At 36.6% G+C, this 14,469-nt stretch overlaps 1 protein-coding gene across 5 annotated transcripts in view; it reads left to right on the top strand.

The window, feature by feature from the left end:
- Positions 1-4,446: 4,446 nt before the first annotated feature.
- Positions 4,447-14,469, top strand: part of LOC139967867 (zinc metalloproteinase-disintegrin-like ohanin) — a 54,183-nt gene continuing 44,160 nt past the window's right edge. For 2 of the 5 annotated variants that reach the window (XM_071972015.1, XM_071972014.1), the window contains exons 1-4: positions 4,447-4,643; positions 6,996-7,111; positions 10,657-10,733; positions 11,390-11,468. In XM_071972015.1, the coding sequence (XP_071828116.1) occupies positions 4,604-4,643; positions 6,996-7,111; positions 10,657-10,733; positions 11,390-11,468 (312 nt within the window). In that variant the 5' untranslated portion in view covers positions 4,447-4,603. Of the gene's footprint in view, positions 4,644-6,995; positions 7,112-9,637; positions 9,774-10,656; positions 10,734-11,389; positions 11,469-14,469 lie in introns of those variants that run through there. The other 3 variants (XM_071972017.1, XM_071972018.1, XM_071972016.1) reach the window with 3 other exon arrangements.

Here is a 14,469-nt window from a genome sequence, read left to right as displayed (position 1 = left end):
ATATGCACGGAGTTTCTTGACGTCACTCCTCATTATTATTTAGGTAAAACTTACCAATTTCGAAGGCCAATTTCTCGGTCATTAACCAATGTATAGGTCTGGTAATAGTTGAATTTGATGACGGAAATGTGTTTAATCCAATCGTTATTGACAAAAGACACAAAAAGGAGTGGAAGGGGAATTTCGGCCGTATTTTTCGAAAGTAAATTCGAACTGTTTGGAGAAATGTTTTTTTTTTTTAAATGCCAATTGGCATCATCATTTCCAATTTTAAAAATAGTAGGCCTATATTCGCTGAAGAAACTCCTTAACCACGAATAAGTACCCACTTCTCTTCAAATCATCCTGTAACGGAGTCAAGTTCACAACAAATATATACGCACACGAATGCAGGTTACGAATGCAGGTTACGAGTAAAGTGGTGACTGTCCCGTTCCACGTCGGTACGTATTGCTCGAAATGCTATATAACTAAGCGGGATAAAACTAATGGAATTGAATTTCTTTCATCGAATGATAGGAGGAACTACTCATGGCAGTGAAATGACTTTTCTGTGTGGGTAGGGGCATAAGGACGTCTGCAGATCATGAAATACTCACAGCCAACACATGCAATCAATGTCATATCGTAACAATCCCTATACTTCTATACTCGTACTAGCTGTACAATCAGTTACTCAACACTGGTTTGCATTTATCACCACCAGTAATGTTATTTACAGACTCTCATGAAGATGCACCCATCCTGGTGCTCTACCAAGTACAAATCATGAAACAGTAATGAGCTAACATATCTAATACCGGATAATATGTTATATCTGAATGTTAGAATAGTCACATTTATCGTTAATGTTGTAAATAAACCTTCGCAAATAGTTGAAATAACCATCTTGATGAAGGTTGTACTTATAGTTAGTTATTGTAGTGACACAAATTACTGTAAGTTGTAACGTGACAATATAGGTCTCGCACCACAAGTGATGAAGGTTGTACTTATAGTTAGTTATTGTAGTGACACAAATTACTGTAAGTTGTAACGTGACAATATAGGTCTCGCACCACAAGTAATTGTTCCTCTGACTTACACACTAAAACTCGTCACTAATTCAAGCATCGCCGCTAGCTGTAGTAATTAGCATAGTAGCATCGTCTATTTAGAGTTGTAGCGCCAGCTTGTACAGAAGCATCGTCGCTTAGGAGTAGTAGCATCTTCTGTTTGAAGTAGTAGCACCTCCTGCTTACAGTACTAGCACCTCCTTCTTAAAGTAATGTTCCTCCTGTTTAGGGCACCTCGAGTTTAGGGTAGTACACGTGTATAGCACCTTCTATTTCGGGTAGCAACGCGACCTGTATCCTTTTGGCGTTCCATCAAGACGGACAATTATTTTTGGGGCAGGGTTATGGCAAGCCATATGGGACAAACACTGCATAATATATCCGCGTATTAATTGGAATTTATACGCGTATATATTATGAGCCAATCATATGGCTTAAATATATCCGCGTATTAATTGGAATATATCCACGTATTAATTCGAATATATACACGTATTAATTCGAATATATACACGTATTAAATAAAATACATATGGAGATTAAATCCAATGTATGCACGGATTAATTAGAATATACACGAAAAAACATTTCCGCTCTTGCTGTGTACATATACCAACGATAATTTTTTTGGCTGGCTCGCGAGATCGCTTCAAAAAGTGAAACTTTACACATGTACAACACATGTATATTCGAATTAATACACGTATATATTCGAATTAATACGCGGATATATTATGCGGTGTTTGTCCCACATGGCTTGCCATACAAAGTATGTGATATATGTGCGGTATATGTGCGGTATATATATGTAACCACACAGGAATTTGTATGTGGTTTCACTGTAAATCAATGCAGTTGAGTTCTACATGATATATGTCAATAAAGACTCATTGTGCATTCAACTTCGACAGTTTAAACAATTGTTTGTTTTTTTGGAGTAAATGATCACACAATACTGACGATGTACGTGCTGTTTTGCCTGAATACTTCGAGGGAATGAAAATGTTCACGCAGCATCTCTGAGCCTTTCTTGACATACTTACGGCGGTGATGAGAGGGTCTGTAGACATACCCAACCAGACCACATCCGTGCGGTCCCGACTGTAGCCCAACCCCCTCCCCCTCCCCATGCATCGTCGTCGGTCTGGTCCCCCAACTAGAGATGTTTATTTCTACTAAAATGATTTTTTTCTCACTCATTGCTTTATGTTTTCAATTAAATTTTGCTGTGTTTGTGAAAATCTGGAGAGCAATTAGGCTCTTCACCCTCATACTCACATCATAATACTCGGCTGATATCCATTAATACCAACATATAGGGCCGCATCAGTGCAGTTTTGTAATCACAAGACAGGAGTGAAAAGTGGGTGGGGGGGGGGGTACGTGGTGGGACTGATAAGGCAGAGCACTTGAGAACTGCATTGGCCTGTCCCTCGATATTGCAAGTTGTTGCAACATATATATCATGTAGGGAAGGATCTCTTAATCCCAACTTGAGAATTCTTGGAAATGATCGTATATATCGTATAATCAAACAAATCCTTTCATGTTACAGAATGCAAAATGCATTGAGGTTTCGATGACTTCAATGCACTACACTTCTGCTTGTTAGTATAACCAGAACTAGCTGTTACAACAACACTATGGCATGATAAACACAGGTCAGTCTACTGTACGTGGCTATACTCACCTCCATCAAAAACAATAGGGGTCTTGTACTCAATGTTATGAATCCACACACCAAGTATTAGAGGTATCCACGATTTCCATCGTTAGATATCATGTAAAAGGTTTTTCAGAGTTTGACCTCTGGTGACCTATAGGAGATTTGACTTCACAAGCAATAGGATTCTTGTACTCAATATGGCAAATCCATATACCATGTATAGTTTAGCTTAGTAGAAAAAAAGGACTATCAGGAGGGACACTTAAGTCCCCATCAAGGACCCTATAGAGAGAGGGGGAAAAAATGAAGACACAAACACTCAGACCCGATTACAATGCTTAAAGTGCTTGTCCAAAGCATTCTTAAACCCATTGACACTACTTGCAAGTACAACTCTCTCAGGCAAACCGTTCCACATATTCACAACGCTATTAGAAAAAAAGTTATGCCGAATATTAATCCTACTATGTGACTTTTGGAGTTTAAGACAATGACCTCTGGTACAACTATACTGTTAGCAAACATGAAAAAGTCGGTAAAGGATAATTTGTCAAAACCATACACAATCTTGAAAACCTGAATCAAGTCCCCACGTAACCTCCTAAGCTCCAGTGTGGTGAGATTCAACAGTTGTAACCGCCTATACTAAGGAACACTCTTTAAGGAACTAATCATCCTAGTAGCCCTCCTCTGGACCTTTTCAAGTACTTCCTTATCCTTAGCAAAATATGGGTTCCAAGCCTGCACAGCATACTCCAGATGAGGCCTAACCAACTGCTTATAAAGCCTAACTACGATGTCCTCTTTCAGAAAACTGAAGTTCCTCTTGATCATACCTAAAACCCTATTACCTCTTTTAGCAGCTTCAAGACAATGTTCAGAAGGTTGCAGAGATGAGTCAATGTAGATACCTAGGTCTCTTTCAACAGCGACCTCCTGTAACTCCACACCATTAAGATTGTATGTACACTTTTGGTTACTACTACCAATGTGCATTACCTTGCATTTATCAATATTAAAAAGCATTTAGAAAGAAACTTATCCCAATCCGTTTGAATGAGAGTGGAACGCAGAAATGGTGTGCAAATGTCTTCAACAAATACGGATGGATTGCATCCGGTCCAGAAGCTTTAAAAACATTTAGACGAAGCAGCTCCTTTAAGACAACCTCATCCGAAAATAAGACCGTATCCAGTTTAGGCCTGTCACTGCCCCCCTGAAAATCTGGAATACTACTCATATCTTCCCTTGTAAAAACCGACACAAAATAGTTGTTCAAAAGATCTACAAGATCCTGACTATCAGTAACCATATTATCAGTATGTGGTGCCCTAAGAGAAACAATTGCATCTTTAACTTTCTGCTTTGACCTGACATAAGAAAAGAAGGCCTTTGGGTTATCCTTAATTTTTAGGGCAATGCTATTTTCGAAATTCAATTTTGCATCAGAGACTAAGCAATCTACCTTCAGCTGATGAATTTTAAACTTGGCCAAAAGAGATTTATGAAAAGTATTAATGATTTCTACAATGAGAAATCATGTTCTGAAGGTGTTCAGGCCTAGACAAATATATTTAAAAGTACTCGCTATTTTGCGACCGTGACTAAAAATCTACTCGCCTAATTCCACTCGCCACCAGGCCAGGCCTATGATTGTTGGCGTTGATGGCACTTTTAAGCTTCCGTGAAGGTGTTTTTTGTTTTTAACATCACAGTACCTGTCCTGTGTTACAGCTTCAGAATGTGTTGAATCAAAGATATTTCACCTCCGGTTGAATCGACATATATACCATACAGCATAAGTGATTACACAACACATCCATTCGAAGGACCTCCCTGCCTATCTGTCCTTCACTGCTAAAGAAGTCATTTCTACAGGACTATGTACTCTATTTGTTTTATTATATTGTGTGTAATTTCAGGTGAGGACACTTTAATTTCTTCACGTTATATAGCAGTTGCACAGTTAAACAGTAGCCTGCCAGGGTGCTTCAGTACAATAATTAATAGAGATACTGTACCAGCAGTATTCGGCTCCTACGTTTAGGATTTCGGAGTGGAAAATGAAATGTAGCGGTAGTACTGTTGATCTTAGGGATGATGATGATGATGGGGTTTAGTTACAGTTGGTTATTGTATCCCAAGGATTAGCGAACAGTAGGTCATTTGAACTCTTTCCATGTGATGATTATGGATGAACAGCTTTTACATCCCAACCTTCTATTTACGAGGCAGGTGTGTAATTGTCGCACCTTTTCCTACACCAGGGCCCACCAATTTGAACACCTAGTCCTACCCCTATCTAAAGGGTGAGACTGAAAACAGTTGTTTAGAAACCATTTAAAGAACAGAACCAAGCCTCAGTTCCAAATTTTCCTTCCTTCTTTGGGGATATAGGACCCTATTACCTTTTAAGACTTTAATATTTGTGCTAATTTACTAGGTAATAACACTAGCAGATAGCCTATGCCTCAGCTAGTCAATGAAGACAATTCTAGACACAGGAGATCACTTCATTCAATGGAACCTTTGGTAGGGGTTGCAACATTTATGTACAGTGTAGTCATAGGAGGTTTGGACATTTGATAAAGCTAATTTTGTAAACTGTGCAAAGTGATAGATTCAATATCATCAAGAAGATATGGGAACCTTATCGCATGGGGCAAGTTTGCATAATAATAATAATAATCCTTGGACCCTTGCAACTTCCCAAGTTAATTACTATGTGCTGGTTGAAGGAGAGATATCCTACTTAAAACATTTGCTGGACAGGTACAGTAGGTGATCTGCTACTTTAGTTGAGCAAAGTTGATTTGTGAATGTGGTACTGTAATCAGGTATATACATGTAGAACTGCAACAGCTTGCAAAAGAAAAGAAATTAATCATATTACTAAATTCACTTGGTCTTGTTGTGTATTTTCCTTTCACAGGACTATAGTGGGTATTCCTGATGCATACTGTACTTATAACTATTCTTGAGTAGTTTAGTCTTGCAGTAGGCAAAAAGTCAAGGTCATTATGTTAACTGCACTTAAAGATCTGCTTTATTGGCTCCAAGTATCGCTCACTATAGCCAGGAAAATTTTGCGATTATGTACTTAACCTGCCACGGTCGTATATCAAACTCGGCTCAACAATTAGCCTGCATAGCTTCTTAACACCATTAGGCTCTTTGTGTAACATTGTGTGGAAATAGGTTCATGTATGTATGTATGTATCTATATGTGATCTTCCCGCAAGCAGGAACTAGCGAAAGAAGCCATGGAGGCTTATAGACTCGCAAACTGACCGAAGCCAATCTCTCGGCACACATCCATTTAACGTCCATGTCGGGAAGTTGTTATTGAACAACACCCTTGCCAGACGACACACATTGCTGTCGGCGGGAATCGAACCGGGGATCTCATGACTAGGAGACGCCGCCGTTAACCACTAGGCTATACACTCCGCGAACCACTAGGCTATACCACTAGGCTATACACTCATGTCTACATTGAGTTAATGGTACAGTGTTTACACAAAAATATGTGGCAGGCTAATTGGTTATAAAGGGTAATTTTACCACCAAGGATGGTCGATTATGAAATCTGAAGAAACTTTTCCATGGTAGGGAGCTATAGTTGGGGTCTATACAGCAGACCTTTAACATGCTCTTTCCATAGAAAGTGAGCTGGACACAGTGGCATTATAATTAGATTATAAAGCATGTATGTTTCTTAAATTCGGAAATTCCAGAAGGTAAAAGGGTTTATAACTATTTCTGCCCTTCTTTTTGAAACATGTCTGTCAGATAATTTTCAATTATTAAAATTGAAATTTGTTTTGCAATTTTATGTTAACAATGTGACATCATTTCCAGTGTCCATGCAATGATGAGTGATCAATTAAGCAGTGTTCATACCTTTCATAATCCTTTTAATAAAAGAGACACCATTTCATACTTTAGTATTTATCTGTCTTTTAAGCATGACAAAGAGGGAAGGTTGTGATGAACTTCATACAAGTTTGTTACAGTATGTAAATCCATCCAATCTGTAAGTAAAACATTAGTTTTTCAAGGAGATCAGAGGTCATTGGAGGTCAACAGAAAACAAAGTAAAACAGTTGGAATGTAAGCATTATAACTCTAGTAATAAAGTATGGATCGATTTGATGTGAGTCCGCATTCTGAGTGTAAGTAGAACCTTTATGATCATTTTTATCAGGTTATATACACATGTAGTTTGAAGAGGATTTAGTGAAGTGCTATATTTTTATTTCCTTTGTCAACAGATGCGCACTCAGTTCAAAGTCAAGCAAATCAAGTAGGAAGGTTAAAAGAGTATGACGTTATCACACCAAGAAGATTAGACGGTAGACAACGGAGGGAAGTAAATACCCTTACAGAAGTTAGTACCTTGCTTGTTAAAGACATTTCTGTTATTATTATTATTATACATTTGATAGAGCGCTCTACAAAAGATCACAGCGCTTTACAGAAACAAAATAAACTACACAATGAATAAAAAACACCAATCTTAAACACAAGCAAAAAAATACAAACATTACTGCACAGTAAATAAATGTAATGTTTTCATGAGACCTTTGAAGACCGAGACTGAAACTGCATGGGAATACCCACAGGCAGCTGGTTCCAGAGACAGTGACCAATAACCTGAAAAGATTTATCACCAGTTTTACTCTTTGAGCGTGGAATCATGAGTCTGGTGGTATCAGATGATTTCGATTTAAATAAATTTGCATTCTTTTCATTGCTATGTTCATTATAAACTGTTCCTGAAACATGTTTTTGTTTTCATTTCTTAAGAAGGGGAAGGGGGGATTTCATGTTGGCGCAACGGCAGTGTCAATTACTAATGATAAGTTGAAGGATGATGGATGAATGTTGGTGTACTTGGGGTGTGGATGGCATCGGGTGTGGATGATAAATGGGTATGAATTGAAAATGAATATTCATGTTGCATAGCATACATGTGTGTTATTCACTGAGGCTTTCTGCTAAGGAATTGGTTTGATGTAAAATTCTTTGTCAAGTACATGTACTGAGTATCTGCTGTTAGAGGCTTTTCGGGTCTGTTTGAACTCTAGACATTCAGTACTTCTTTAATATACGGTACCTGTGTTCCTGTAGGTGAAGGTTCAATTACACAGTCGAGTAGTACTTTTTACAAATTATGTTTAAAAAAAAGACTACATGGTTAAACTACACTCAGTGTACTAGCTTCTTGTGAGGATACAGTGGAACCACAGGCCTTAAGGTTACATGATTTTCATTCTAGAATAAAAACCTGGAATTTGTTACAATATTAGAGATTCCACTAAATGTTGTATATGTTGATATATAGTAAGATGGGGTAAAAAAAACCGTTTTCTTAAAGTTTAACATAAAACTTGTTAGGTAGATGCTTAGGTAGATATTTTAGCATTGTCAGTTGACAAATGGGAATACCTTCCTAAATAGCCATAATAAAAATTTCAATCACAATTAGTAAAGGAGAAATTCCAGAAAAGGGGTGGTTTTTTTTTACCCCGTCTGTTAGTCATTTTTGGGGTAAAAAAACCCCTGCTGGGGTAAAAAAAGCCCACACTGTTAAAACAACATACTACCAAAGAAAATGTGCAAAACCACCAGAAATATTTTCAGCACACTTTAGAAAAGCTTTATTTGGGCATTTTCAATCGAGTTCTGCATGAATTAACCTATTGCCAAACGATAAACTCCAGGAAACACACCCCACCTTCCGAGACTAAGCAAGATTCTATCAAGACTGTTTAATACCCCCTAAAACATTATTGACCATGTTTTATTCTATATATTAGTATCACATCCAGCTGTGGGGTTGGGACTTAGGGTAGAGATTAATTTAGGACTCTAAAAATAACAAGATAACCATATATACAGCAGACATATATTGTGTTAGGCTATAACACTAGGCTAACATAGCAATAACTTAGGTTAAGAACAGGCAACAGTTATTTATAAAAATGTAAATTATTATATTGGTAGAAATTAGAGGAGCATAGATGTACTCCCTGTGTCAATCATATAGCAATTCTAACATTCTGTGATAAATATAAACCATTTTGAGAGGAAATTAGGACTGGTCTTTTTTTACCCCAAACGGACACTAAACCCTGGGGTAAAAAAAAACCACGTCATTCAAGAAAAATGTCAGATCGTGCGGGTAATTACATTACTGATTCATGTAGGCACACCTCTTGTTATCATAACCAAGAAACAAAAACCTCTATATCAGTTCTAATATTTTTGCGGGATAAAGTTAAAGGACAGTGTTCAGAACTTAAATATTTGCTATTTTTAGAGTATGGGAAAAATCGGCGCTAAAAGTATCGGTACGCCGATGGAAAAGAATAGTAACAATCAATAAAGTATGTCCAAATTGACTTGGGCACCATGGTTTTCACATACACCATACAAAAATGTGTTTCTAAATTCTCACGACTTGTAGTGGGGGTGGGTTTTTTTTTACCCCAACTACCCTGTGGTTTTTTTTTACCCCGTCTTACTATAGGTCATTTCTGACTGGTGTTCAGGCTTATAAATGCTTGTTAAAACAGCTCTGTATGGGTATATATGTGTGATATATCAGTGCCACACAGCAGTATCAGAATCCAATTAGAAATGTATATACATGTACTTCATTAGCTTTCCCTGACGAAAGACAGCTAAAATACTGTATGAAAATAGTAATATTTTAATTTGTCAAAGGAGTTGTGAAAGGGACTGTTTCAGTATCTAATAATTTGTGAAACTGATGGTCAGAAATACTGAACTTTAGTCTTTTTAATTGTCATAATTTAAGTAAGAGCTGAGATCTGAGAGAGGAATCAATCAATTAACCTTGTGGCCGACTTTGTGACACATTTAAGCATTGGCTACCTTTCTTATTCAGGATTTCCTTATGTTTGTACCTGTGTAAGGCTGTGTCCATGGAAAGCCATGGAAGAGGAAACCATCCTGAATGGAACTGGTCAGTTAAAATAAACTGTATAAAGATGGTGAAAAGATTAGTTGACCTACAAACACTAGTAAGTACTGGTCACAGCTGTTGATGTAATGAGTAATAGAAATTATAGAAGTGATGAATTTTTTATGCAAATAGAATCAGATTATACAAACTAAAAGTACAAAAGAATCAATTTAGGGATCAATAAACAATTTCCAGAAAAGTTCAGAAATTTTCAACTTACATCTTCATTAGCAAGTTCATGAGGGTTTTTTTACACTAGATCCCGATCAGATCTTGACATCAGGATCTGAACCTATGACGTATACTTACAAATATAGGTACAGTAATTCACAGAATCGGTGTAAGAACGACACACCAGGTAACATTACAATGTACTACGAGGGTTGCAAGAGCGTGTACAGTATTCATGTAGAAGACATTGCATACTACTACTAACCAACATGGGTGAATGCACATATTGTGCAGAATTGTTTCTTCCTAGAATAACTTGTTAGAGCATTTGACAAACTATGTGCGTGTAAAAGAACTTGTGAGAACCATTTGGTGGGAAACTACTTGCGAGTATGGTAGAACTAGGCCAAAGTTTAAAGCAATAAGTAGCATTCCTATTCAAAGTTACTGGCAGTTACAAAGTAACTTGCGCTTTGGTACTAATCAGAAGTTTGATTACAACTTCCGCGCTACGTTACTGGTCAGCTGAACTTAAATTTATGGTGGTGTATAGTACATACATGCATACATGCTTACATACACACATACATGCATACATATATGCATACAGTACATACATACTTACGTATGTATACATACTTGGGTAAATACACACATATGGTACAGTACATACAGTACATATACTGTACTGTACATATAGTAGTTTATAGTACTGTAAGATATTGTTTACTACATTTCTACAATTTTCTTTTTCTCTTTAAATTTTTCAGAATGGTCACCTAAGGGAGCCAAGTTTTATTGTACTAATAGATGGAGAGGAGTTAATACTCGATTTGTATTTAAATGAGTAAGTATATACTGAAAACCTGTTCTTTAAAAATTGTTATTCAAATAGACACAAACATGAAACGGTTGTAATATTGAAACTTAACTTGTCAAGTTTAGTTTCAATACTATTGGCTTCCTGTAGTTTTCTTTAAAAGGGAATGGCAAGGGAAGGCAATAAGAATGCTAAGCGGTGAACAGTGCCATATTAGAACTAGGAAATTAAACAGATATATACTGTATCAAGATGTGAAGTTTGTATGATTCACATTCTACAGTAAGTATAACGGTGTCTTGTTGGGAGTGCAGATATCTTCATTTTGTGTGGTGGCCAGATGTAAAATGTCATTTCCAGTTCAGGTGTTCTGAAAAAGTGAAAATCTTGTAAAACATGGTAACTCGAGAAGGAATTCTTCAGTGCATGTGTGCCCTTAAAACTTCCACAAATTACATCATCAAAACATCAGTGCATCTTTTGCTTTTCTGGTTTTGGTTGACAAGACTCCCTTTTGTTGATAAATATATTTGGTAGCAGAGTGGTTGATAGTGTACACTGTAGATATCATGTCTCTATTTTGTGCAGAGCTTATGGTAAAGTTGTTTTGTATTTGATGTATACTTATAATCTTCTTTCCTCTATCTATTTAATGTAGTAATTAATCTCTGCTTTGTTCACAGTGTACTATTCGCTGATGGTTTCTTAGAACGAACGTATTCAGAAGATCACAGTCCAGTTGATACTCCCCCGAAGAGAGTGGTAAGTGATGGTATACACCCTACCTTTGGAACCATACAGACCAAAGTTTAGGGGATATATTCTGGTGGCAGACGTTGTGGGAAATAAAAATATTCCACACTGGTAGTTGAAAACCCCCATCTCAATATGGTATCCCTAACTATAAAGATAAGCTTGATTGAATGGAACTTATTTTGGCAGGCTAAACCCTCAGGTTCTTCCCTGTGAGTAGTAGATCACAGGAGGGTGGTCTCTGACAAATTTTCTGCAGAAGAATTACTTTTCTATTATAATCTCCTTGTTCACTTGTCTTTAAATGTGGTACATTAGGAATGTTTGTTTACCTGTCAAAGTTCTCTGCATTTAGAATGTCATCAAAATGCAACTGTATAGACATACCATTTTCCTCTGGAAATAATTCAAGGGTTAAATTAAAAAAAAATAATATAAATTATATTATAAAGAAAACCAGAAATGTTTCCAAATGAATTGCCGTAATTTGTAAAATTCAAATCTTCGTCCCGATACAACATGCTATATAAGGATTAGGTTTTGACCAATAGATGCAGGACATTTCCAGCATTTTTATTGATCAGCCATCCTCAGTTACTGGACTACTGTATCCCTTTACAAGCTGAAGCATACTAACAGCACACAGTTACTCAGAACAGGTCTGTGGGCAACTGTAAGTATTGCACAGTGAATTGGTCTGCAATTCTATGGCTTATAAACTCATCGTGCTCAAATTCACAGATTATAATGATATAGAAAAACCAAAATGCTACATGATTTTGCAATCTGTTTTGCTATTTGGATCAGTTTTTGTTTGGGTCAGTTCAAACCTTCAAACTTGCATGTGTGACATACTAGGCAGACAGAGTGGAAAACATTTATTTGCGAATCCTTGAGTGTTAAAAGAGGTTGAACAATTGCTTTCCCTAAACATTACTTGGACAATGTTTCAAGGTTTTTGGTCAAATTTCCTGCCAGCCAACGACCAAATTTGTAATACTGCTTTTAAATTTTTGGTAAATGCATTTTTCTACTTTCTTACTCTCTTTAATGTAAACATTCTAAGGGACATTGATATATGATATGAAAAGATACTACAATTGGAAAGGTGGCCTAAAAGTTTGTCTTAAGCTCTTGGGAATTAAGAAAATATGCAACTTTGTTTTCATATTTAACATTTGGTAACTTAATCTCACACTACTTGTGTAAGTGGTCAAGCAGCTGGATGTGTTCCCATAGGAACATGCAAGGTTAAAGGTCATCAGCATTGGCCCCAAATTTTAAGTGTGCTAAAGCAGTTTTCCAAAAGTACTTTCCTAGAGATGCTGATCCTCTGTATTATTTTCAGACATAGAAGGTGTGGTTCCAATATGACATTTACATGTCTCAAATGAAAGGCAAAAATACTCTGATGGTGACGATTAAATGTGATTATCCAGCATATTGACGAACAACTTACAAGAAAAGTTCCTTGTTTGAGTCATAAGGTATATATTATAATTATATACCCGATGACTCAAACAAGGACCTTTTCTTGTAAGTTGTTCGTAAAGTGAGTTGTGTACTGCAGTTGTATACGGTGCTTTACTTCAACATTTTACATTATGAATCTAATAATATTACTCCTACTGAACTTCCAGGTTTATTGGTTCATGAATATGCATTGGCAATATTCCTTGTTCTTATGAGTGTAGGTGTTGACATTTCTGGTTATGAGACAGGAAACACCATACATGGTCACAGAGCCACACTGCAGAGTCATGTAGTTAACCGTACTATATGACAACATTTCAGGGAAGATGACATTTATAATCTAACTGTGCAATGATGCACAAGGAAATATGTAAAGTTTACGAAAGTAGAAAAGCATGCATGGCTCACTTTTCCTTTTAATGTGATTAATGCAATTTTTGGTACTCATCAAATTCTGAGAGTACTATCTTTCAGTTTGTACAACAGTGCTTTACATACTGTATGTACAGCTCTACAGTGTTGCATTTGTGATGCAATTTGCCCATTTTGAATTGCATTTTGTTGTTATTCCCAACATGCAAACTGTATGTTTATAAATTGTTACATGGTATCTACAGTAGCTGCATTTACTGACATGCAACTGGGACTTGGTACAGAACACCACTACATACAGGAGGAAGTGCAGGTGTAGCTAAGTAAGATTCAGTTGTGTGTGTTGCAATTTACTCTCATTATACTTTCAGGTCAGTAGAAGATCATGTGTAGAAATAACTTCACAGTTTCCAACCCTTGAGTACTGTACCAGGTTATTGGTACTTAGTACACTACTATAAGGGTGGTATTATAATGATAAAAAATGTGGTTTCCTTTGTTGCAATTTACCCTCCTAAGTTTGAAGATTCATGCAAGTATCTTTACAAATGACTAATCATGTTATCCAGCTGAAGTTTCCAAACCAGGGAGTGCTGTGTTGCAATTGGTAATCCTACCTGTACATGCGCTGTTTTATCACGGTTGACCTAGAAATAATGCTTGCACTACATTTCTGCATACTTACAGTATATCTACAGTTGGGGGTTACATAGAGTTAACCCTCTTACCTCTCCCCTGTTTCAATTCTACACAATTTATCATATAAATTTTCAATAATATTTGGGGAAATATATAATTGTGTGAAATATGCGACACTGAACAAAGAATCCGGGCAAACATATATTGTATATTATACTATGTATACGATACAAAAAAGACAGACTGTAAAGTTTGAGTATATTTTTGCCCAATCTTTAAAACTGCATACAGTTAACAAATTAACAGTTATGATCTGTCAGACATTAATGTAATTGTGTCAATATGTTACAGTAGAAATATGTTTATTGACGTTACACCATATAGTGTTCAACAGTACCACTGAAGTACAGTACACTGTATCATCGTCTCGCACTTTTCAATTTCTCTTGGAAAAAGCAGCCATGACTTATTCATCTCAATTGTCTCATTCTGCAATTGTACTATACCATACCTAATTATGGGCTGA

The sequence above is a fragment of the Apostichopus japonicus genome, chromosome 5, assembly GCF_037975245.1.
Source record: "Apostichopus japonicus isolate 1M-3 chromosome 5, ASM3797524v1, whole genome shotgun sequence".
In the NCBI taxonomy this organism is placed as follows: domain Eukaryota; kingdom Metazoa; phylum Echinodermata; class Holothuroidea; order Aspidochirotida; family Stichopodidae; genus Apostichopus; species Apostichopus japonicus.
Note: the sequence above shows the minus strand (reverse complement) of the source record. Positions and strands in the feature narration are given on the sequence as shown.